Source organism: Bombina bombina, chromosome 5 (genome assembly GCF_027579735.1).
Source record: "Bombina bombina isolate aBomBom1 chromosome 5, aBomBom1.pri, whole genome shotgun sequence".
In the NCBI taxonomy this organism is placed as follows: Eukaryota; Metazoa; Chordata; class Amphibia; order Anura; family Bombinatoridae; genus Bombina; species Bombina bombina.
This window is the reverse complement of record NC_069503.1, coordinates 825275486-825301088: the sequence shown is the minus strand read 5'-3', so window position 1 is coordinate 825301088 and position 25603 is coordinate 825275486. Positions and strand designations below refer to the sequence as shown.

The following is a 25603-nucleotide window of genomic DNA, read 5'->3' as shown; positions in this document are numbered from 1 at the left end:
ATAAACAAGTGCTGTCCAGTGTCCTAAACCAAAAATTGGCTGGCTCCTTAGCTTAGATGCCTTCTTTTTCAAATAAAGATAGCAAGAGAAGGAAGAAAAATTGATGATAGGAGTAAATTAGAAAGTTGCTTAAAATTGCATGGTCTATCTGAACCACGATAGAAAAAATTTGGGTACAGTGCCCCTTTAAGTGAATACTAACTAAGCAGGGAGTTAGATTTGCCCATGCTTAGCAGAGGCAAAATGCAATCTAATTTGCATTTCAGCTCCCTTATTTCCATGAGGGCAAGGGCTACACTGAGAATTTCTAAGTGCTCATTTTGAATGAAAACAAGTAAGCACTGTTTAATATCCCTTTAACAATGTTATAAATCTATACCTTCTCTATGATGTTATTACAGTCTTGTACTAGAGATCAGTGTCTGTTGTAAGGGGTGATGGGGGTTGCCAATCATTACTGTACAACTGATATAATATGGATATACATGGCATCACATTGTTTACATGCCCTTTTTCTCTGTTAAGAACAAGAAAATAATTTTATTAACTTAATATTTCATACTCAGCATTTCATTAGACCCTTAATTTTTCCTTAACTGACCCTAGATAACTAGGGGTTTAAGCCTGCATTGTTGTGCATATCACCCTCTATGGGTGATATGGAGCTTTTTGGCAGCATTAATTAGCAGCACATTTTTTTTATTGAAACATGTACAAAGTTTAATACAAAACAAGTGATGTAGAGTTACATACATGTACATTTGTATGCTTTACGATGATAAAGAAGTACAATAAAACTTATTAAACAAAACAGAACATTGTGTGTCTTATCTTATACAATCATTTATATCAGATATCACAGTCAAATCTCATTAAAGTATTGGATTCTCACTATTGTTGTCATGTTGCAAGTTACATGGGAGTATTCTTTACAAAAGGTACTTAAGTAGACTAGATCATAATTCTGCATGCTCTTTCTCGTGGGCGGGGGGGGGGGGCAGGGGGCAAAGAGCAGTAATGAGGTCCTAAGGTATAGTTAGATGGTGGGGGCCTATGGAGAGGATGCTTTGAATTTGGTTGATAGGTACACCTCCTAAGAGGCAGACATCAGTGCATATATATCCATGCAGTGGTGTTTAATATAAAAATACACTTCCATTCAAATTGAATGGTGACATTCTTGTAGCCATTGGGCAATAGTTGGGACAGCTGCACTTTTCCATTACCTAGCAATAAGGGTCTTAAAACGATTGCTTGTGATAGTGACAAGTTTACGTTGCGTGATAGAGAATTGTTTGGCGTTTTATTAAATAACCAAAGACAAGGATCTAGTGGAAGTGGGATCTCTATCAGTTTGGAGGTTTCCAGTGGAATTGCAGTCCACATTGGTACTATTCTAGGGCATTGCCACCATATATGAGCCATATGGGCTAATGGATCATTACATCTCCAGCATCTTACAAAGGGGAGCTTATAGATTTTACTGCATCAAGCTGGAGTCATATACCATCTGTGAAGAATCAGACGGCTAGATTAAGAGTCTTGCATTAGCCTTAAAAAGCAGCGTTGAGGGGTCCCAACGCTGCTTTTTAACGCCCACTGGTATTACGAGTCAGGTAGGAGAGGGTCTACCGCTCACTTTTTTTCCGCGATTTTAGCTTACCGCAAACCCCCTTACGTCAATTGCGTATCCTATCTTTTTAATGGGATTTTCCTAACGCCGGTATTACGATCACCTGAAAAAGTGAGCAGTAGACCCTCTCCTGGCAAGACTCCTACCGCAATTAAAAGTCAGTAGTTAAGAGTTTTATGGGCTAACGCCGTAACATAAAACTCTTAACTAAAGTGCTAAAAGGTACACTAACACCCATAAACTACCTATTAACCCCTATACGGAGCCCCCCCCATCGCAAACACTTAACTAAAATGTTTAACCCCTAATCTGCCGACCGGTAGGGATGGGCGAATGTTTCTAAAAATTTGAAATTTAAAACGAATTTTGATACATTTGTTCGTTCAAATCGAATTTCGAATGTTTATATAACATTCTATTTTCGAATTTTCGTTTTCGAATTTTTCTATAAAATTCAAAAATATTTGTTTGAATAATAGAATGTTTAGCTATGTATTCATTCAATTTCGAAATGTATTATTCAAATTCGAATGTGACATTTGAATTCGAATGTGACATTCAAATTTGAAATAGTATTTCTAGTCTACAACTGTGTTTAATAAATATAATATTCGAATTTGAATGCTACATTCGAATTCGAATGTCAAATTCGAATTTGAAATAGTATTTCTAGTCTAATACTGTGTTTTAAATGTGATATTCGATTCGAATGTGATATTCGATTTGAATGTGACATTCGAATTTGAAATAGTATTTCTAGTCTAATACTGTGTTTTATAAATGTAATATTCGAATTTGAATGTGACATTCGATTCGAATGTGATATTCGATTCGAATGTGACATTCAAAATAGTGTTTCTAGTCTAAAATTGTGTTTTATAAATGTAATATTCGAATTCGAATGTGATATTCGAATGTAACATTCTAATTCGAATGTGACATTCGAAAACTGTAAATAACATTCGAAAATCGAATTTTTAAGAATATTTGTTCTTATCAACATTCTATTATTCTATTCTATTCTATTATGTAAATCGAATTTCTACAATAACATTCGTTCTAACATTCAAATTCGTATATAAACACATTCGCCCATACCTACCGACCGGACATCGCCACCACTTTAATAAATGTATTAACCCCTAAACCGCCGCACTCCTGCCTCGCAAACACTAGTTAAATTTTATTAAACCCTAATCTGCCGTCCCTAACATTGCCGACACCTACCTACATTTATTAACCCCTAATCTGCCGCCCCCAACGTCGCCGCTACTATATTAAATTTATTAACCCCTAAATCTAACCCTAACCCCCCTAACTTAAATATAAATTAAATAAAACTAAATTAAATTACTACAATTAAATAAATTAATCCTATTTAAAGCTAAATACTTACCTATAAAATAAACCCTAAGATAGCTACAATATAATTAAAAATTACATTGTAGCCATCTTAGGGTTTATTTTTATTTTACAGGCAACTTTGTATTTATTTTAACTAGGTACAATAGTTATTAAATAGTTATTAACTATTTAATAACTACCTAGCTAAAATAAGTACAAAAGCACCTGTAAAATAAACCCTAACCTAAGTTACAATTACACCTAACACTACACTATAATTAAACTAATTACCTAAACTACCTACAATTAATTACAATTAAATTAAATAAACTAAATTACGGAAAACCCCCCCCACTAAATTACAGAAAATTAAAAAAAATTACAAGAATTTTAAACTAATTACACCTAATCTAATCCCCCTAATAAAATAAAAAAGCCTCCCAAAATAATAAAATTCCTTACCCTATACTAAATTACAAATAGCCCTTAAAAGGGCCTTTTGCGGGGCATTGCCCCAAAGTAATCAGCTCTTTCACCTGTAAAATAAAATACAATACCCCCCAACATTAAAACCCACCACCCACACACCCAACCTTACTCTAAAACCCACCAAATCCCCCTTTAAAGAAACCTTACACTACCCCCTTGAAGATCACCCTACCTTGAGACGTCTTCACCCAGCCGGGCACAAGTGGTCCTCCAGAGGGTCTGAAGCCTTTATCCTATATGGCCAGAAGAAGACCTCCAGACCGGCATCTTCTATCTTCATCCTTCAGGAGCGGTGCGGGTCCATCTTCAAGACATCCGACGTGGAGCATCCTCTTCATACCACGGCCAACGACTGAATGACTGGTCCTTTAAGTGACGTCATCCAAGATGGCGTCCCTTGAATTCCAATTGGCTGATAGAATCCTATCAGCCAATCGGAAATTAAGGTAGAAAAAATCCTATTGGCTGATGCAATCAGCCAATAGGATTGAAGTTCAATCTGATTGGCTGATCCAATCAGCCAATAGGATTGAGCTTGCATTCTATTGGCTGTTCCAATCAGCCAATAGAATGTGAGGTCAATCCTATTGGCTGATTGCATCAGCCAATAGGATTTTTCCTACATTAATTCCGTTTGGCTGATAGGATTCAGGATTCAGCCAATTGGAATTCAAGGGACGCCATCTTGGATGACGTCACTTAAAGGACCAGTCATTCAGTTGTCGGCCGTCGGATGAAGAGGATGCTCCGCGTCGGATGTCTTGAAGATGGACCCGCTCCGCTCCAGAAGGATGAAGATAGAAGATGCCGCCTGGATGAAGACTTCTGCCGGTCTGGAGGTCCTCTTCTGGCCGGATAGGATGAAGACTTCGGACCCTCTGGAGGACCACTTGTGCCCGGCTGGGTGAAGACGTCTCAAGGTAGGGTGATCTTCAAGGGGGTAGTGTTAGGTTTTTTTTAAGGAGGGATTGGGTGGGTTTTAGAGTAGGGTTGGGTGTGTGGGTTTTAATGTTGGGGGGGTATTGTATTTTTTTTACAGGTGAAAGAGCTGATTACTTTGGGGCAATGCCCCGCAAAAGGCCCTTTTAAGGGCTATTTGTAATTTAGTATAGGATAGGGAATTTTATTATTTTGGGGGGCTTTTTTATTTTATTACGGGGATTAGATTAGGTGTAATTAGTTTAAAATTCTTGTAATTCTTTTTTTATTTTCTGTAATTTAGTGGGGTTTTTTTCCTTAATTTAGTTTATTTAATTTAATTGTAATTAATTGTAGGTAGTTTAGGTAATTAGTTTAATTATAGTGTAGTGTTAGGTGTAATCGTAACTTAGGTTAGGGTTTATTTTACAGGTAAATTTGTATTTATTTTAACTAGGAAGTTATTAAATAGTTAAAAACTATTTAATAACTATTGTACCTAGTTAAAATAAATACAAAGTTGCCTGTAAAATAAATATAAATCCTAAGATAGCTACAATGTAACTATTAGTTATATTGTAGCTATTTTAGGGTTTATTTTATATGTAAGTATTTAGTTTTAAATAGGAATAATTTATTTAATTGTAGTACATTTATTTAGATGTATTTAAATTATATTTAAGTTAGGGGGGTGTTAGGGTTAGGGTTAGACTTTCAGGGGATAATATATTTATTATAGTGGCGGCGACGTTGGCGGCGGCAGATTAAGGGTTAATAAATTTAATATAGGTGCAGCGACGTTGGGGGGCAGATTAGGGGTTAAAAAATATAATGTAGGTGTCGGCGATGTTGGGGGCAGTAGATTAGGGGTTCATAAGTATAATATAGGTGGCGGTGGTGGCCGGAGCGGCAGATTAGGGGTTAATAATATAATGTAGGTGTCAGCGATAGCGGGGGGTGGCAGATTAGGGGTTAATAAGTGTAAGATTAGGGGTGTTTAGACTCGGGGTTCATGTTAGGGTGTTAGGTGCAGACATAAAATTTATTTCCCCATAGGAAACAATGGGGCTGCGTTAGGAGCTGAACGCTGCTTTTTTGCAGGTGTTAGGTTTTTTTTCAGCCAGCTCAGCCCCATTGTTTCCTATGGGAAAATCGTGTACGAGCACATTTAGCCAGCTTACCGCTACCGTAAGCAGCGCTGGTATTACAGTGAGATGTGGAGCTAAATTTTGCTCAACGCTCACTTTTCTGAGGCTAACGCCGGCTTGAAGAAAACTCGTAATACCAGCGTTGGCTTAAGTGAGCGGTAAGAAAAAAAGGCTCGTTAGCACAGCCTTACCGACAAAACTCGTAATCTAGGCGTTAAGGTTTAATTCCAAGTATTTACCAGAGATAGAAGATTTCTTCACAGATTGGTAAATCTGAGAAGAGTCAACGTAGGAAATGTTTCTATTTAATTCATCATTCCATCTATCTATATAGTATGGTACCGAACAGGGTTCGGGTTGCTTCAGTAACGAGTAGATAAGGGAACGAGTATGTCTCAAAGGTATGGTTTTGCGGCATAGGAATTCATATGGAGTTAATGATCTGAGCATATTATGTTTTTGTGGATGTGAGGACAAATATGTATAGCATTCATGGTATAAGAACCAGTTATAAAACATCAGGAAGCCGTCCTCCACTAATGCAAGTTTAGTCTGTAGAGAATGATCATTTCCTAGGTGACATATCATCAGTGTTCTATCTAATGCTTTCATCATTCTTGGTGGGATGTGAAGGCCCAGGATAAAAAATGTATTATTTACTAGTGATGTCAATCAGGAATATTTTGAGGAGATATTGGGGTATTCGACCAGAACCTTCCCCCAAATTGAAAAGGTCTCCTGTATGATGTGTGTATAATGAATCTGTAAAGTGTGCAGGTCCCTGGGTGTCCAACATTGAACTCCCAGGTGTATAGATTGTGTTATGTCATGTTCTAGTTTAACCCATATTTTAGTAACATAATTTGTAAACCAGTCAACTATTCTTTGTAAGTGTGTAGCCTTCCTGTAAGCGTCTAAGTCCGGGACTCCGAGACTTAGACAACCAACACAGCTATATTAATATACTTTTTACCTCTGTGATTACCTTGTATTTAGGAACCTTCTTCCAGCCCCTGATCACATGACTGTGATTATTATTATTATTATTATTATTATTATTATTATCTTGCATTTAGCATTGTTTTGTGCTAAATCTTAAATAACTCCCTGTGCCTGAACACAGTGTTATCTATATGCCCCACGTGTACTTTCTGTCTCTTTGTGTTGAAAAGAGATTTAAAAAACATGCGATTAGAGGCAGCTTTCAAGGGCTTAAAAATTAGCATATGAGCCTACCTATGTTTAGTTTAAACTAAGAATACCAAGAGAAAAAAGCAAATTTTAAAATAAAAGTAAATTGGAAAGTTGATTAAAATTAAAAGTCCTATCTGAATAATTAAAGTTTAATTTATACTAGACTGTCCCTTTAAGGGATTCATCAGTCGGGTGAATTATAAATTGTTATTGAGTCAAGGGCAGTTTGGAGAGCATTTTGTTGCTGTTTAAGATAATATGCCCTAATTCTAAGGAGTTCCCCCCAAGTGCCTCCCATATAAATCTAAAGTCTGAGACTGTGCCCACATTTATTAAAAAATATTCCTGCAATGTCTGTTTAATTTTTTCCATGTAGAACGGGTGGTCTAAGAGGTAATTATCCAATTTCCAAGAATAAGAAGGCATTGGGGTCAAAAGCCATTCAATTAGACAATGAACCATTGAGTGATCTGTCCATGCCGTTGGCAATATCCCAGACCGATAGGCCAAGGAGAGACAGGTTACGTCTAGGAAAATGTAGTAAATTCAGGAAAATCGTGAGTGAGGGAAGGAGAAAAAAGTGTATTGGCGGTCAGCTGTATGCTGAACTCTCCATGCGTCATGGATTGCTAAATCTTTTATTGATTGCTTAATTTTGTTTATTACTCTATGTGGAGTGGAGGATAACCCAGTCGAGTTATCCAGCAGTGGGTTTAGGGAGATATTGAAGTCGCCGCCAATAAGAAGCAGGCCTTTCTTTACTTCTAATATAGAGTTCCCGAAATTTTTAAAAAACGTATCTTGATTACAATTAGGGGCATAGGCACATGCCAAAGTCACCATGGTATTGTAAAGTGTACCTACAAGAATTAGAAACCTACCCTCATGGCCTTTAAACAAATTAACTAAAGTAAAAGAGATACCCCGTTTGATCAATATACCTACATCATTAGTTTTGGTATGGTTGGAGGCATAATATGCGGTTCTGAATTTGTATTGAAAGGTTTTGGGTTCTTTATTATGAAGGAAATGAGTTTCCTGCAGAAAAATTAAGTCCCCCTTATTGTTATTAAGGTCCTTTGATAGCTATACTCTGTTTATTTGGGCTATTGAGTAATTATATTCAAGGAGACGTTAGTCTGTGTCATTGAGGGGTAAGTCAACGGTCAATATGCAAAATGGGAGCAATTGTGGCAGATACACATTACAACAGTGAGAACAATGGCTAAGGGTATCAGTAATAAGAGAGCAGATTAGTTCAACATTTTGACATGTGCAAGAAGATGATAACACGCATTGCACATGAGAATGAACAAGATAAAAAACAATAACAATCATTTATCTCAATTAAGAAATAAGAATAACTTTAGAAAAATTAACTTTAGAGAGATTAAAAATCACTGTAGAATAAATGAGGGTCTGCCGAGTACTGGGACCCGAACTTTAACATTAAATCCTATATATAGAATAGCTACTGAGGCACAGTAGTGCTAATTAGTAGTGACTACAACATAGGGGAAGATGAGCAATGGTAAGTTATATGGTGAAACAACATTGCCCCTAGGGGCTACACTGTTACATGAGAAAATTTCAGCAACTAATAATACTTCCGTGCCCTGGACACAGTGCATGATAACATCAACCAACCACTGAAATAAATGTTCTTAGACAATGTTATCAGGATAAGAGCCTAGAGAAGATATTAAGTAGGATTACAGAGTAAGCACTTAATGGTCTCACCCAACGAAGACAGCTGGAAAGTGACAGTGTTCTTGGAGACTAGTTCATGAGTTGTCTTTGCCTTTTTTTAGATTGAACCTTGTGCCACTGTGCTCTTTGATCCTTTTGGTGCAACACATCCTGTAGGGGTATGGGCCTTTGGTGGAAGAGTCCAGTGGATGTGGTGGTGTCAGGTCAAGACCCAAGCCCTTTGAGATCACTTCTAGATCCTGAAGGCCTTTATAAACATAGGTATGTCCCTAATAGGTAATCACCAGACTAAATGGGTAACCCCACCTATATTTTATATTCTTTTCTTGAAGAATTGTGGTGATAAATCTGGTGTCCCTTCTCTTTTGTATGGTGCTGGGGCATAGGTCTGGACAGATCTGTAGGGTATGTTCCATGAAAGATATCTTCGAGGTCTGTCTCGCTTTAGTCCATATGCCTTCTCTGTCCATAGAGAACATCTCTGGGAGTTGCGTTCGGAGGGAGAGGTGGGCGTAGTGCCCTGTGAACCCTCTCCAATTTGATGAGTGGAATATCTGTGGCATCTCCTTTGAGATGCTGGAACAGTTTCTGGAGGTATTCCCGTAGGTCTGCAGATTTAACTGATTCTGGGATGCCCCTCACCCGAAGGTTGGAGTGTCTGCTGTTGTTCTCTAAATCCTCTAGCTTGTCTTGCAAGCTCACTATTTGGGAATCGATGCTTGGACTGTAGCGTGGGTATTAAAGGCTCCCATCATTTCATTAATAGTGGTTTGAGTATCTTCAACCTCTTCCACTCTAGATCCTAGATCATTAATATCTTTGCGCATGGAGGTTAATTCAGAGGTTATGAGGGATTTTAGAGAGGCAAAGTCCTCTTTTGTCTGTAGATTGGCAATATCCTTTTGTAGTTGAGTAAAATAGGCAGCAGAGTGATGTGATTCTGCACTGACATATGAAGCTGCGGTCAGGTCTTCTGGTTCTTGAGAGTTTTGAATGGAATTTGCAGCAGCTTCAGATGTGTGAAAAAAGGTTCTAACTGAGACAGGGGTAGACACCTGGTTCATAGTTAACTTTTCACTTTTGTTCTGATGTTTGGCAGCCATGTTGTAGGAGTGTTCAGTTATTATGAGAGTCAGAACCTCAAATCCCTGGGATGTTATACTTCTGAGACAGTAATGTCGTTTAAAAGGCAACCTGCAGCAAACTGTAATTACACTGCATTGGGCTAAGCTGTAGTTTAAACTGTTAGAGAAGTGATACTGTGGCTCTGTTGAGAGTACATACAACAGCCTGTCTCAGGGTCACTTAATATAAAGCAGGATATCAGGGAGTATATAAGCTGCGTCTTGTAGAGGCGTGAACCTATGCCATATAGTGCAATAGTCTGTACAGGGCTCCAGCGTTAGGTCTATGTATAGTATCACAACGGTACCATAGCTATCAGTGCAGAGAGGGCATATTAGAGCTGTGAGTACCTAAATATAGCAAGTGGTGATTAATTCCCAATAGTCACACCCTTAAAATTGTCTGATTTGCTCCATGAGCTCCATGTGCGTTTCAAGATGGCGACAGTTTTCTATGAGGCTGGCAGAGCGCGGGTGATAGCAGGCGAGTTTCAGCTTGTATCAGCACCGCTTATATATGCCATCAGTGCAGTTGTACTCCGAAGGGCTTCACTCACCCCTTGATGTCAGTTTAGGGCATGATCGTAACTCCTAAACGATGTTGGGTTCCGGTCTCCTGCACGGAGCAAACCTAAGTTGCGGTCATTTGCCTGACGGCCGAGCTCTGCCCCTAGCAGTGCATTTTTTAAGATATAGAATCACCCTTGCTTGATATAAATGATAATTTGACCTGCTCTGAGACAAAAATAAAAACTTTATATATTTCTATAATGGAAAATGTGTTAATAAAAAACAGTGGCAGTTCAACAGGGTGATGGTGGATGCAACGAACCTGATGCATTACTATACATGAAACATGAAATTTTCAAGCCCTGAATTTGCCATTTTTACATGTTCAGTGATCCACATAGAGCGCGGAGAGGAGTAAGGGAAATAAAATAATAATAAAATATAGGAATATCTAGTAAAAAGGTAACCCCTGCAACCTTGCTATTTATCTTAATGGTCTAAATTTGTACCCCATTTATATAGTTTTGAACCACCCTTAATTACAAACAAAAACTGTTAAAATATTTAAGACATATTTATGCCACTCTCTCTTGGGGGTACTTGAAGTCTCAGTACTCAGTCTACACAGCATCTCTAAGTTCCTTAATCAAGTACTCTGGATTTCAGTATAATCTTGTAGTTAATGAAAGTCAAACTTCAACAGACATATCCACTTTCCTGCATAATTGTGCCACTATATAGTGTCTCATGCAGGATGACCTTTTATTACTTAAAGGGACAGTATACACTCATTTTCATATAACTGCATGTAATAGACACTACTATAAAGAATAAGATGCACAGATACTGATATAAAAATGCAGTATAAAACAGTTTAAAAACTTACTTAGAAGCTGTCAGTTTGGCTCTGTTGAAAAGGTAGCTGGAAAGCCCACTGCAAGTGGCAAATAAGACACTCCCCCCCTCCCCCTTCTTTTGCATATGAAAAGACCCTTTACACAAACAGGAGCAAGCTGGAGAAGGTAGCTGACGGTATTCACATAAAACTTGGGGCTTGGTTAGGAGTCTGAAAATCAGAGCAATGTTATTTAAAAATAAGCAAAACTATACATTTATTTAAAAAAAAACTTTATGGGCTATATAAATAGATCATCTACAAACATCTATGCAAAGAAAAAATGAGTGTATAATGTCCCTTTAAAGCTCATCATCTCTAAAAGTTAGCTCCTACTATTGTCCTCTTCTTACAGTTTTCACACTCCCTAAATCTCACTTACTGGCGATAACTCTGTTATCACCTCAATACTCAGGCCCAAAGCATTGGAGTCACGTTTGGCTCCAACTTTCTTTTGCCACTTATATTAAAGTTCATAGCTAACTCCTGCAGTTTCTACTAACACTCACTCCACATTTTCTGACCTTTTTGTCAGTCTCTCCATTGGATTACCTTGAGGATAAAATTAAAAACCTTGATTCAACCATACAAAGCCCTCATTAACACTTCACCCCCCATAGCTCTGCCCTTGTCTGCAAACACTCTCTCTGCTCTGCCCACAATCTACTTCTCTCTTCATATCTCACTACTCCCTCACACTCCAGTCTGCAAGTATTTTCTAAATCTAGATATATTGAGGCCTATTTAACAAAGGTCTGTCGGACCTGATCCGACAGTGCGGATCAGGTCCGACAGACCTTGCTAAATGCGGAGAGCAATACGCTCTTCGTATTCAGCATTACACCAGCAGCTCTTGTGAGCTGCTGGTGCAACGCTGCCCCCTGTAGATTCGTGGCCAATTGGCCACCAGCAGGGGGGGTGTCAATCAACCCGATCATACTCGATCGGGTTGAATTGTGGCGATCTCTGTTCGCCTCATCAGAGCAGGCGGACAGGTTATGGAGCAGTAGTCTTTAGACCGCTGCTCCATAACTTGAGATTCTGGTGAGTCTGAAGACTCGCCAGAAACACAGGACCTCAAGCTCCATTTGGAGCTTGAAAAATGGGCCTCATGATATTAAACTTTTACCCTCACTCACTAAGACTTACCTCTAGGGTTCATTAAACACATATATGCGCAGGGGTGCATGCAATATGTATTAAAGGAACACTAAATGCAGTAGAATTGCATAATCAACACGTGCATAATAAAAAGACAATGCAATATCACCTCTGAATTTAAAAAAAGCAGTAGATTTTTTTCAGTCAAATTTATTTTTTCTCCCATTTTCAGGCCCCTTGTATCATTTGAACAGATATTATCCAATCACAGAGTAATATACTTATACCCTGTGAATTTGCGCTTATTCTCAGTAGGAGCTTGTTCCCCAGAAAATGTTCATATAAAAAGACTGTGCAGCAATTGATAATGGAAGTAAATTGGAAAGAGTCTTAAAACGGCATGTTCTATCTGAATCATAAAAGTTTATTTTGACTTGACTGTCCCTTTAAGATACAAATAAATGATAATAACGATAAATAAACATTTGATCCCTCCCCCTCAATGTTTCCATGTACTTCCTTTAGAATGTAAGATCACAAGTCTGTCCTGTCGATCATCTTATGTAAAGGTGGTTTAGAGTTAAACAGAGAGTAAACATCCTGTAACTGCAAGATATTTCTGTTGTCTTGCTATAGAATAACGTATCAGACAAGTCTTGTTTGCTGAAATTGTTTTTCAATAACCAAACTCCACCCAGCATTTGCCTAATTTGGAGAAGCCGATCTAGGCATAAGTCTGCGACTGTATAAAATACACTCATATTTAATTTCACAATTTAATTTTCAATTGTATCACTTTGGGTTATTTATTCACATAATTTTGTTTTAAACAACACTGTATCACTATTTTATTAGTTACATAATCAGCATATATTAACAAGAGATAGCAATATATATTTTATAGCAACATAATTTGAGGATTAAAAAATAGTTGCTATGTTTTACACTTTCATTTGTTTATAATAAGCCAATACAGCTTTTCTAGTCATTCATTTTCACACAGATCTGCTTTATTAATCACACATCATTGCACAAAACATTAGGTTATTAAAAAATACAAATAATGTAATTATAACAGCTATTACAAGTATCTCTTCCCAGTGACCAATAGAATCAGAGATATGTTGAAGGACAGACAATATAAACAATCAGATATCTGATGTATAACTAAGATATTCTGAAATACTGTATATATAACAAAATACATAATCTAAGCAATTTCTGAATACATGTTACTGTTATTTTAGATAGAATCAAGTGATGGAAAGAATAACAGAGATTTTGTAAGACATCCAAAATCTGTCCGACAACCATCCAATCAGGTAACTGCAATAATGATTGACAACATCGATTAGCCAATCCGATCACTGTAAATTTGGACATATACGAAACGCGAGTAATTTTATGCTTGGCTATATATTAACACATACTGGGCATAAAATGTTTAAAATAAGAAAGAAATAGCCTATTAAAACAAACAGTAATGAACAACCATAACAATTAGAGTTTGCAAGATAATAGTTTAATAAGAGAACCAAAATTTTTATTGATATCGTTGTTAACCAATCAAATCATTACAACTTTTGAATGACAGCCAGAATGGCCAATCTATGCTGACCAAGTATATATATATATATATATATATATATATATATATATATATATATATATATATATATATATATAAAGTATAAAAACACTGTGAAAAGACCATCAGATTGCCCTTTGAAAAAGTCACTACAGCGAAATGCGTCAGTGGCATCTTTGCTCTTTCTCTCTAACCTTTTAATGTGCAAATGTAACTTTATCTAACAACTTATAATAATTTAAAAAGGAGGGATACTAAGGTGGGATAATAACCGAGTTATAGTTTCCAAGACAATGGGCCGAATTATCCAGCTCGCCAGAAACAGAAGTTATGAAGCAGCGGTCTAAAGACCGCTGCTTCATAACTTGTCCGTCTGCTCTGAGGTGGTGGAAAGAAATCTGCAGGAGGCGGTATTGCACAAGCAGTTCTGGTGAACTGCTTGTGCAATGATAAATGCAGACAGTGTATGCTGTCGGCATTTATCGATTTGCAGCGGACATGATACAGTACATCGTATCATGTCCGCTCGCACTTTGATAAATATGCCCCTATAGGCTGTTCAATAATCTTATACAGGATCTTATTTAAGCAATCCTAACATATGTCTAAGGTTCCTGTTTAGATGAAGCCTTTACAGACTTATTAGTCTTACTTTGGGTTCTAAAAGGCATATTTGAACCTCAATCAGTGTTTTAAGATCAAACCACCAGATATAGCTATAATAGTTCTCATTGATAAAGATAATATTTCTGTTTTATTTGTATAAAATATATCATGATGCACAGAGTGCTAACCAATGTACTATTTTCTTCAGTTCTTTACTTAATCACTGTTAAAACTGTCAAGGCTAGCCACATTCATATAATTAGTATAACGTTCAATGTTTTACAGTTCATATTTATTATAGCCAATCATGGAAATATATGTAGCAGGGTTAGCCTTAGAAAGTCAGCAGGGTGTTTTTTTCCATTCTGAGAATTCGAAAATCCATAGTTTTCAGAGCTAAGGCAAAAATAATTAATAAAAGTTTATTGTAAAGTTGTTTTACTATAATAACTAAACATTTTATTTTAAATTCTTGTTTACTGTCTCTCTACCTTTTACAGTTCATGTAAATGTTTTTTTTTGTTTGTTTGTTTTTATTATTGTGCTTTGCAAATGTTTACAGTAATATCAAAACAGATATGTTGGCATTTTATAAAAAAAATATATGTTTGTGTATAAAGGCAATATATTCTAATTGTTATATTTTTAATAAGAAGATTACATAGAAATTGAGTGGTTTGACAACCAGTAAAAATTAAAATGCAAAGCCAACCGGGGTAACCAGCTGACAATAATTGCAAGGAATTTAGGGTCATGCTTAGATCACTTTTTAAAAAAGAAATACTAACTCACGTAATATACCAACCATGTGTAATAAAATAACAATAAGTATATATGATGATTACTAAGGCACTAGCAGTTTCAACAATATCTATGGATTCATTTATGAAACATAACAAACGGTTATAACAAGACAGATCTCAGGGAGTCCTGATCTGCAGCACAATTATGGTTCAGAGTATCAGAATAAGCAAGTCTGGGCAAATATACAAATTTACACACCAGGAGGCAAACGCCGTGGTGTTTGAATGGAAAGTCATTGATGTTTCCCAGAGAATTGTACTGAAAGGGATTATAAACAGGAAAATGCTCTGTAATTTTAGTGCACGGTAAACCAGACATAATAATATGAGTAAACATGCCATATCGGCTGAATTCATTCAGTTCACAAGCTCAGTAGATTGAGAAAACAAATACTCATGAAAAGCAATATAGTTTATAAAGTCAGAAGAATACATACCAGATTTTCTTCACAGAGTTCTCTGAACTGGTAAAACTTCTGAGACATGAGAAGCTGCGCACAGCCAACTGCACTCCGAATTTTCTCTAAGACTTGAAAAAAACACAAAACATAAAGTATAGTTATTATTTTTTATGACATATGTAACAGATGAAGGTTATGCCTTGTCTTTATCACCATGAGGAAGATTTATCAAGCGCAAGGAGAATTCTCCGTATAATTCTCTTATGGTATCTCCTCAGCTTGATTTTAGAGAAGAGCACCTGTGCTTAAATTTATAAAAAAAATGTGGGAATTTGCACTTCTCCATGGGAGAGCTGAGAAAATGTAAATATAAATTTCTCTAGTTGGATAAGTATCTGCTCCTTATTTATCAATGAAAATAAGCAACTATTCTTCTTGTAAGTCGAATATGAACCAATAGCAATATTTATACAACCCCACTAGAAGTTTTGTTAACGCCCTCTTCAGCAAACTGGTATGCAAAAAATAGATCTGTTTTCATTATTTTGCAATTCTATTTTTGCTCTTCTTTTTATATATTATTTTTGTACTCGCCTTGTTGAGCCCTTTTTTTGTTCAAACATTGCTTCAACAACTGGTATAGAATAGATTTCTAAAGCTGTTCTCCATACTAGTTAGTATTTGCAGGAGAACTGTCAGCCGCTATAGGAGTTTTTTTTTTATAAATTTGTAAAAAGCCGAATTAATGAGGTATACTTTAGGAAATACGACTAATACCATCTAATTTTACCCTTTTATTGCCGCACCTGTGCGCCAAGGAGAACAAGAACTAAGTAGGAGAATTTTACAGTCGAACTTGCACAATTTTAGGCACAATTTAGAATGATAAATAGGGGCTTTTATTTGTTTGCACATTTTTAGCTGCAAATATAGGAGAATAACAATGATAAACATTGCCTTTATAACTTAAAGGAGCATAAACACTGTTTTTGTTTTCTATTAGATAAGGACAAAAGTATTACCTTTCCGATAACAGTAATGTCTAAAATAAGTAAAATAAGTAATACCAAAACAAGTAAATAAACAACAATAATAATTGCAGTATTCCACATTCCTGGTAACACCTTATATGTCTGTCAATCACACAAGCATGGACGCTCTTCCCCCTCAGTAAATGCATTGTTAGTGATGTCACAAACAAATTAACTCCTCCAGTAGAAACATAGAATTTCGATAAGAACCAAAAAGGCCCATCAAATCTCACATTGCATCTTACTTTTTATTTCTTAGGATAGCCTTATGCATGTCCCAGGCATTTTAAAATTATTTTACAGTCCCTGTGTTGACCACCTCTATTGGAAGTTTATTCCATGAATCCACCACCCTTTCCGCTTTTGCACAATTCTCAGAATAAACACCTTAGAATTAAAAATCTAAAAAACTAAACCTACCCTTTGGCGTATGGGCTGCGAGGGGACTACAGAGGATTGGGGATGCTCTGGATCCATTGTCGCACACCGTCAAAACATTCCAGGATCTAAAAACTACTTTCAATCTCCCAAACCAACATTTTTACGCATATCCACAGCTTAGGCACTATATTAAAGCATTAATGGATGTCAACCCAGGGTTTTGGAGCCAGGCTCCATTTGCAATTCCCCAGACTGCTTTTAAACTGGGGAGCTTTTCTATTTCAGAAATATATCAGGAACTCCTTCGACAAAATAGTGCTAGAGCTCAGATGGGTATGTCAGAAAAACTGAAGCTAGACACCACAACAGAGATATCCATCCAAGATGTCAAAAACAGCCTTATGAAAACCAAAATAGCTACTCTGGCACTGACGGTGAGGGAGGCACAAATTAGGCTGATAAATAGGGACTACATCACTCCTAGTAGAAGGGTAAAGTGGCACCCCCAACACCCAAATAAGTGCATAAAATGTCAGTTTCCCGACCCCTCCTTGGTTCATTACTTTTTGAATGTCCCCTGGTTAGGCGATTTTGGGGATACTTGCAATATTGGCTTACGATTACCCTGTATATTGATATCTCCTTCAACCACACTAATATATACTTGTTTACATGGATTAATGTTGACAGTGGAAAACAGCCCCTATTGACGCTTTGCACACTGCTTGCAAGACACTGCATAGTAACCCTGTGGTGCTCACGTTTCCTACGACAATGACGCAATTTAAGAGAACCCTATTTAGGGCTAGATTTATTAACGCCCTACGGCTGCAAGTTCTCACAAGAACTTGCTCTCCGTCATTTATCAAGCAGCGGTCACCAGACCGCTGCTTCCCTAGCCTTTTCGCCACCTCTAATGTGGCGAAATTCAATCTCCTCGGTCTAGTCAGACCGAGGAGATTAAAGTGAAAAAGTTATGGAGATTAGGCGCTTAATCTTCAAAAGGGATAAAGGTGTGTATGGAAGTCGTTAGCTAAATATGTAGAAAAAACTGGACCTTGGACAGAATAAGTGAAAAATTCTTCTACAATTTATTTTCAAAATAAAAACATGATAATACCAAGATAAAATAAATCACAATCCCTAAGTGTTGCAACACTATATCGATCAATTCATAAAATTTCTAAAATTCAGATATACATTTGTTTCATACACCAATAAAAGGATTTATCTGCTCTTTTGTATCCTTTGTTCAAAGATTTTAGATAGAATGTATTCTTTTATTTCAACACAATTAATAATATTTGTCTCTATTCGATATTTTATATCTATATTTCAGCAACTTTAAAATTACAAATATGTAGCAAAAACTAACAATTAGTTAAAACAATTTAAATGCAAGACTGATTATAAATGGTGTCCCCACAATGGCTGTTTACTTATATTGGTTGTAATTTTGTGTATCTAAAAAGTTCATCAAAGCATTTGTAAGTAATTGGAGATAAATTACTGAGGGCTGTATTCTTTATCCTTATATTTATGTTGTGATAAATTACGGTTTCACAGTTACCTCTTCTTATCCTCAGTGAGCTTAATTTGTAGAAAAGGAATGTTCCAAACAGTGTTTAGGGGTGATTTTCTTACCCTCTCTTGTGAGCTGTTACTACTCACGGCTTCCCAGCGGTTCCTATGTGTCCTCAGTTTGACTCTCAGACAAGGGGTTCCGATAGGTAATTTCCTTTGTGTTACCTTGTCACTGTTCCTTGTAGTAAGTGCTCTGATTACAGCACCAAACTTTAGACAATCCTTTTGTTTCTGTAACTTGCGCAAGCTTTTCTGTTAATCTTGATAAAGCCAGTGTTGCTGGCGAAACATGTTGATATCTGTGGGAACACCAAGAAAGAAAAAGCCTAAAAAGTGTAGGAGATTGAGGAACTACAAACAGAAAAGCTTGCGCAAGTTATAGAAACAAAAGGATTGTCTAAAGTTTGGTGCTGTAATCAGAGCACTTACTACAAGGAACAGTGACAAGGTAACACAAAGGAAATTACCTACCAGAACCCCTTGTCTGAGAGTCAAACTGAGGACACATAGGAACCGCTGGGAAGCCGTGAGTAGTAACAGCTCACAAGAGAGGGTAAGAAAATCACCCCTAAACAGTAAACACTGTTTGGAACATTCCTTTTCTACAAATTAAGCTCACTGAGGATACAAAGAGGTAACTGTGAAACCGTAATATATCACAACATAAATATAAGGATAAAGAACACAGCCCTCAGTAATTTATCTCCAATTACTTACAAATGCTTTGATTAACTTTTTAGATACACAAAATTACAACCAATATAAGTAAACAGCCATTGTGGGGACACCATTTATAATGTCTTGCATTTAAATTGTTTTATCTAATTGTTAGTTTTTGCTACATATTTGTAATTTTAAAGTTGATGAAATATAGATATAAAATATCGAATAGAGACAAAAATTATTAATTGTGTTGAAATAAAAGAATACATTCTATCTAAAATCTTTGAACAAAGGATACAAAAGAGCAGATAAATCCTTTTATTGGTGTATGAAACAAATGTATATCTGAATTTTAGAAATTTTATGAATTGATCGATATAGTGTTGCAACACTTAGGGATTGTGATTTATTTTATCTTGGTATTATCATGTTTTTATTTTGAAAATAAATTGTAGAAGAATTTTTCACTTATTCTGTCCAAGGTCCAGTTTTTTCTACATATTTAGCTAACGACTTCCATACACACCTTTATCCCTTTTGCAGATTAAGCAGCTAATCTCCATAACTTTTTCACTTTATACACCTTTCTATCTGGGAAGTAGATAGTAGGAGAATAAGGCAAGGGATATTAACTCTTAAGCGCTAGTTTATTTAACCCCTTTTTTTGCTACAGACCGAGGAGATTGACAGCTCCTGCCCACGCGTGATTGGCTTTGCGTTGGCAGGGGTCGGGATTGCACGAGAGCGCAAAATTGCGCTCGTGTGCAATGCCGAATACCTGCGGGTATTTTCGCCCCGCCACAGGCGAGCTGATGCGTACAGGGGCACGTATACACGCCCCTGTACGCCTCAGCTTTAATAAATCTAGCCCAAAAACACTTATTTATTGAGAGACAGGATGTGTGCTGGGACACTAAGCTTGGACTGCGGCCTTTTTTGAGGAAGTGGAAATGCCTTATAGAGAAACTGCCCTTAGGACAGCAAAAACAAATTCTTAAACCTTTTGCGCATCATGAGGGGGTTTTGCGAGGAGATTGGACAGTGTCATCCCTTGGGGAATCCTCCCAGAATAGAGATGTTAACTCTGAGTCAATCTTGATTGAATCCTTTTTTTGACTCTCCTCCCCACCCCCTTTTTTTTTTTTCTCTTACATTCTGTCCTCCTCCTTCTTCACCTCTACCCTGCACATATACACACATATCCAGGTCACTATAGCCTCGGTCCCAAAAAGGACATCACAAAGTTATAGAATCTAGAACTCAAGGTACCTAGTTAATGGTCGATTAGTTTATAAGGTTAAAGTGTTTTATAGGAATATTATAAAAATATTGAGGGATACGTGCAAACTGCCTGCCGAAGGTTAATTAACCCTATCTCTGTGTATAACTGAGAGATCTTCAGTGCAGCGAACTCATAAGATCATGTCGCATGTGGTACAACTGAAAGTAACATTGCCTACATGTAAATATCTTACTTGCTAATTTTGTATCTATTGCTTTCTAAGAATGTCAAAGTATTGGCTGTATTTGTGGATCTTGTGACAATTTGTTGTATCCTCAATAATAAAAACGAATTTAAAAAAAAACTAAAAAACTAAACCTGATACATTGATGTTTACATTGATTTAAGATATAAATAATTTTATTGTACTGCACATGCACATAGTTTTGTTTAAATCTCCTGTGGCAACAAGCAGCCTGGACTCCTATTCGTTCTAATGGGAGATAAGACCTATGGCTGGCTGTATTGTATGCAGACTTCATTAGTAAAAAAAAAAAAAGTGTTTAAGTTGTGGTTACTCCAAGACTGCAATAAATAGGAATGATTCAATTAAAAATATGCAAAAACAATCCATGCATAATCTTGACAGGCAGGCATTGCATTATAATCAATGGACTAAAAGGGATGCACTTAGTGTATTCCACTTCCACATTCCTTTAAAAATGGGGTCCAAAAGGTGTTACCTGAGTGTTTTGTAAGTCAGTCAGTGGCAAATTATGGCCTAGGCCAACAAGGCCGGTGCCTAGGGCAGCAGATTTGGGAGGGGCAGCACATCTGTCCTATTCTCTCTCTAAAAGCCAGCATACAGGACAGTGAGCTATAAAGCGCAGGCTTTTACAGAGAAGACAAGGCACATGCACTGATTAAGGTCCCTCTTTACAGGCAGTGCTCATTTAATCCATTGCTTCATTTTGAGCTGCAGGCATTTTTGCAGTGGAAGCGTTCTTGGTGAGAAACTTGACCGTGGATATGCTTCCAAGGTGAGGCTGGAGGAGAAGACCTTGTGCCGATATGCTACCTCACCTTATCATCTGTGGTGGGTCTGTGAGCACAGTGCTTATTGCAGGTCTTAACAGCTAACAGACCTGATGTGTTTGTGCACTGCTTAGATCAGCTTGTGATGTCTAATCATAAACTCTCAGTGCTAATGTATGTTAGCTACTAATAGCTAGCTTTCTCTGCATTCGTGAACCCATGGAGTAAATAGGAAACGGACACTTAAAAAGTTTCTTTACTTGAATAATGGTAATTACTAGGGATGCACCGATACCGATACTAGTATCGGTATCGGTACCGATACCAAGTATTTGCATGAGTACTTATACTCGTGCAAATGCACCGATACTTAAACCAATACCTCTACTTCCTACCCATATGCTATCTTGTGGCGTTTTTTCAAACTGCATGTTCCCATTTCTAAACTGGAGTGGAGACTCAACTAAAAATTGTTTACTATTGTTCTGCCAATACAAATTGTTGTTATTTGTATTATTGTAGGAGAGATCACTGTACCTCATTCAGACAAACCCCTGAAGTTAATAAACTGAGATTTTCAGCAGTGGCTAAAATGGCCCAAAAATATCTTTCTGCCCCATGCAGTATGGTGGAAAGTGAAAGACTGTTCAACTTAGAATCGAACCTCCATACACATGTCAGATTGATGTTATATAACAGCCCTGCAACCCAATTGCATCACCCCTTTAAATGTAATATTTTATTGTAATATTTTTTATTTATAAACATGTTCAGTGAACTTTGTGACAAATAAAACTGTTTTATTATTTCATAATGTCTTTTGAATTACAGTCCTTTATAATTATAAAGAAGGAATCTTAAATAATTAGTCTGTATTGTGCTTGGTAAACTGTCACATGACATTAAAAAAAAAGTATCGTAATTGGTATCGGCGAGTATTTGAAAACAAGTATTGGTACTTGTACTCGGTCATAAAAAAATGGTATCGGTGCAACCCTAGTAATTACTGTATGTTGTTGCAAGTAAAGGGCAGTGATTGTTTCAATGTGTATTCTTCTTTCCCTCCCTTCCTCTCTCCCCTCTTTCCCTTTCTCCCTCCTTTCCTCCCTCGACTCACTCCCTTCTTTCCCTCCCTCCCTTCTTTCTCTAAACTCCCTTCCTTGCTCCCTTCTTTCACTCCTTTCTTTCCCTCACCACTTTTCTCTTCTCTCTCTCTCTCTCTCTCTCTCTCTCTCTCTCTCTCTCTCTCTCTCTCTCCCTTCCTTCCTGCTTTCCTTTCCCTCCCTTTTTCCCCCCCCCCCTTCTTTTCCCTCGCCTTCTCTCAGGGAGAAAATGGTGTGAGATGCATGCAATTCAACCCACTTGTATGCAAGTGTTTTGCTAGCCCATTTTCTTTTTAATTGTTATTAAAAAACAAACAAAACATTATACACAATGACCCCATAAAATATTAAGTGGAAAAAAGGCCTAGAACCTTTGAGGGGGCAGCAGAATTGTGTGTGCCTAGGGCAGCACAAAACATAAATACGCCACTGAAGTCAGTACAATAATTAGATGATTACATTGAATTCAATTATGCATTTACTATGTCTAATATTGGTAAGTTAAAGTTATTAATAGTTTAACTAACATTAATCTTCTGTACTGCATTGTATAGGCCAAGAGTTTAAGGATGTTTGCAAGAGTGATTTGTGCTCTGTATAGGAGATTAAGGGCTTTCTAACAGATGTGAAGGTGTGAGCTAGCAGTAAGTAGAATTGTCAGTAGTGCTGTACAAATGTGTTTTAGCTTAGCGGGAGAGAGGACACAAACATCCAAAAGCTGTTTCTGGTACTAGGTGTAATGGGTGGGGCTTCAGAAATCTGGGGTATAGACTTGGTGCAGTCCCATATATAGAGAGTAAAAAGGGGCATCATCTGGCTGCTAACTTATGTATGCGTGGGAGGTATGAGAAAGACTCCCTTTTAATGTTAAAACATGGATACACTTTTCCCACCAACCATGCATAATAAGTACCGAGGATAACTCATGTTATTTCACCAGCATCGAACATAACCAAAGAAAAAAGCATGTGCACAAGACTTACCTTTTTATTTGCCCTTTATTCCTACTTGATATTTAGTAATGAAACAAAATACTTTTGCTTCTAAACTGCACATTTCCCCCAAATGCAACACTCAATCAATATTATTGATTTATAACTCATGTGACCAAAAAAAAGAGTCAGTCATTCAAGTGGAGCGCTAAACTATCTTGCGCACGCAAGTGTCTGGTTATTGCTATCTCGAGCTTGCAGTAGCAATTAGGGGCCCAAAAATTAACCAAAGATTAGATCTTGGGTTAATTTTCTAAAAGTGCCCTAAACGCCCTCTAAATAGAGGGCATTATAGTTTTCTATTAAAAAAATATAGCTTATGGAAGCCAAGGCCAGATTGGGAATTAAAAGCAGCCCTGGAAAATTTGGGGTCCAGCCCTATTTTCCATTGACTCAGTATAATGCGCCCTCCCCATTTTTCTCAAAGGAGATTACTGGGATACTCCTTCCCCCAATATTTATTTTTAGAATTATATTATATTATTTGGTATTAAAAAAAAGTGCCAGATTATTGTTTTATAGGCAACCTACAACCCAATTACATCCATTAATCACCCCTTTAAATTATTGCTTTCCAGTCCCAGCTGCTGCAGCCCACCGGGAAATCTCCTGGTATCCTGGTAGGCCAATCCGGCCTTGATGGAAGCACGCTCTTACTTCGATTTCACATTGTGATTTACTTGTAATACCAGCACACATCATGCACTGTTATTACAAAGTGGAGCGCTAATATCGCTTTCACACCAGTAATATTTAGTGCTCAACTTTTAATCTAGCCCATAGTATTTTAATATTGTACCTCTTACACAATGAAATATCTACAACTCCCTAATGCATCTAACTTTATTTCACACATAGATTTTGTGGCACTGTACTCCCTCTGTGGCACACTTTATATCAGCATTAATCAGCTGCACTCCTCATATGTTCATAACAGGCCAGATTGTAAGAATTTCCGTATCTAAGCACAGGTGAGTCCGTCACAGTAAGTGAGCAGCTGACCAGCCCAGACAGGGAAATACAATCTGACCTATTAGTGGTGCTTGATAATGGAATTTAGAAACACTGCTTTCTGTGATATACTGCATGTTTTCATTAGCTGTAACAGGGCAAAAGTAATGAAAGGACTAGGAGTATCCATTGCCAATGCTCAAAATACCTCTAGTGGTACTTGTGCTATAGAAAGGCTGCACAATAAAAAATAATCTAGGAAACTGGACCTTTCATAGTTGTAACTGGAGTTATATTTGTATGAGCTTAAAACTGTAAAAACTGACAACAAAAAAATCACTTTACAAATTGCTTTGATTCGTAAGGAAGAATTGTGGCTTAGAATTTGTGGCCCTTCTAGTTCATTGATCTATCAATTTAGAACATAAACAAACAAAAAAACTCAAAAATAAAGCTGAAGTTAGAAGAAGAAACATGAGAACTCATCTGATCTCTAAAGTGAACAAGTAGGAATAAATGATCAGTCAGTCAAACAGGGTCTGGCCATAAATACACTGTAGGCTCCCCTGACAGATAACATGCTCACCGGCTGATGTAGATCACTGATGTGTGTGATCATTTCATGTGAAACACATGAGGCCTGCTGGGTGCAGGAATGTTTGGATTGAAAGCAGCTTTACTGGACATTTTCATGGACTTCTTTTAGAGTTTACATTCAATATTATTCAATAGTATATTTTGTTTTCAGACGCTCAGTGTCATATGTACTCTCCTACAAAATTTTGAGGAATGCTTAAAGGGACAGTGTTGTCATTTTTTAAATGTGTAAAATATTTTTTTTTAAAAAGTACACAAGTGATACAGTTGCATTTGTTTAAATGTAAATTTGAAGTTTTTACTTTTTTTCCACTAAAACAAAAAAAACAACAGAATGTTAAAAGGTTCCTCTTTTATGTCCATGACACAAAGTTTGCCAAGTACAATGTCCTTTTAAATAAACCAGAACTGTGTAAAATGTAATGAAAGAAAAAAATGTTGGTTTCATATCCCTTTAATATATTCTATACAATACAATAACAGGAAGAGTTGTTTTCCAAACAGGGGGCTTCATAATGCCTTTTAAATCTAGGCTACCCATATTATTTTGCATAGACAGTGAATGATCAGTAGCTGAAAT

At 36.9% G+C, this 25603-nt stretch overlaps 1 protein-coding gene across 2 annotated transcripts in view; it reads right to left on the bottom strand.

Moving 5' to 3' along the window:
* DLGAP1 (DLG associated protein 1) overlaps positions 1-25603 on the bottom strand; it is a 710871-nt gene that overhangs the window by 53599 nt on the left and 631669 nt on the right. For both annotated transcript variants that reach the window (XM_053714947.1, XM_053714948.1), the window contains one exon: positions 15501-15592. In XM_053714947.1, coding sequence (XP_053570922.1) covers positions 15501-15592 — 92 coding nt within the window. The remainder of the gene's footprint in view (positions 1-15500; positions 15593-25603) is intronic.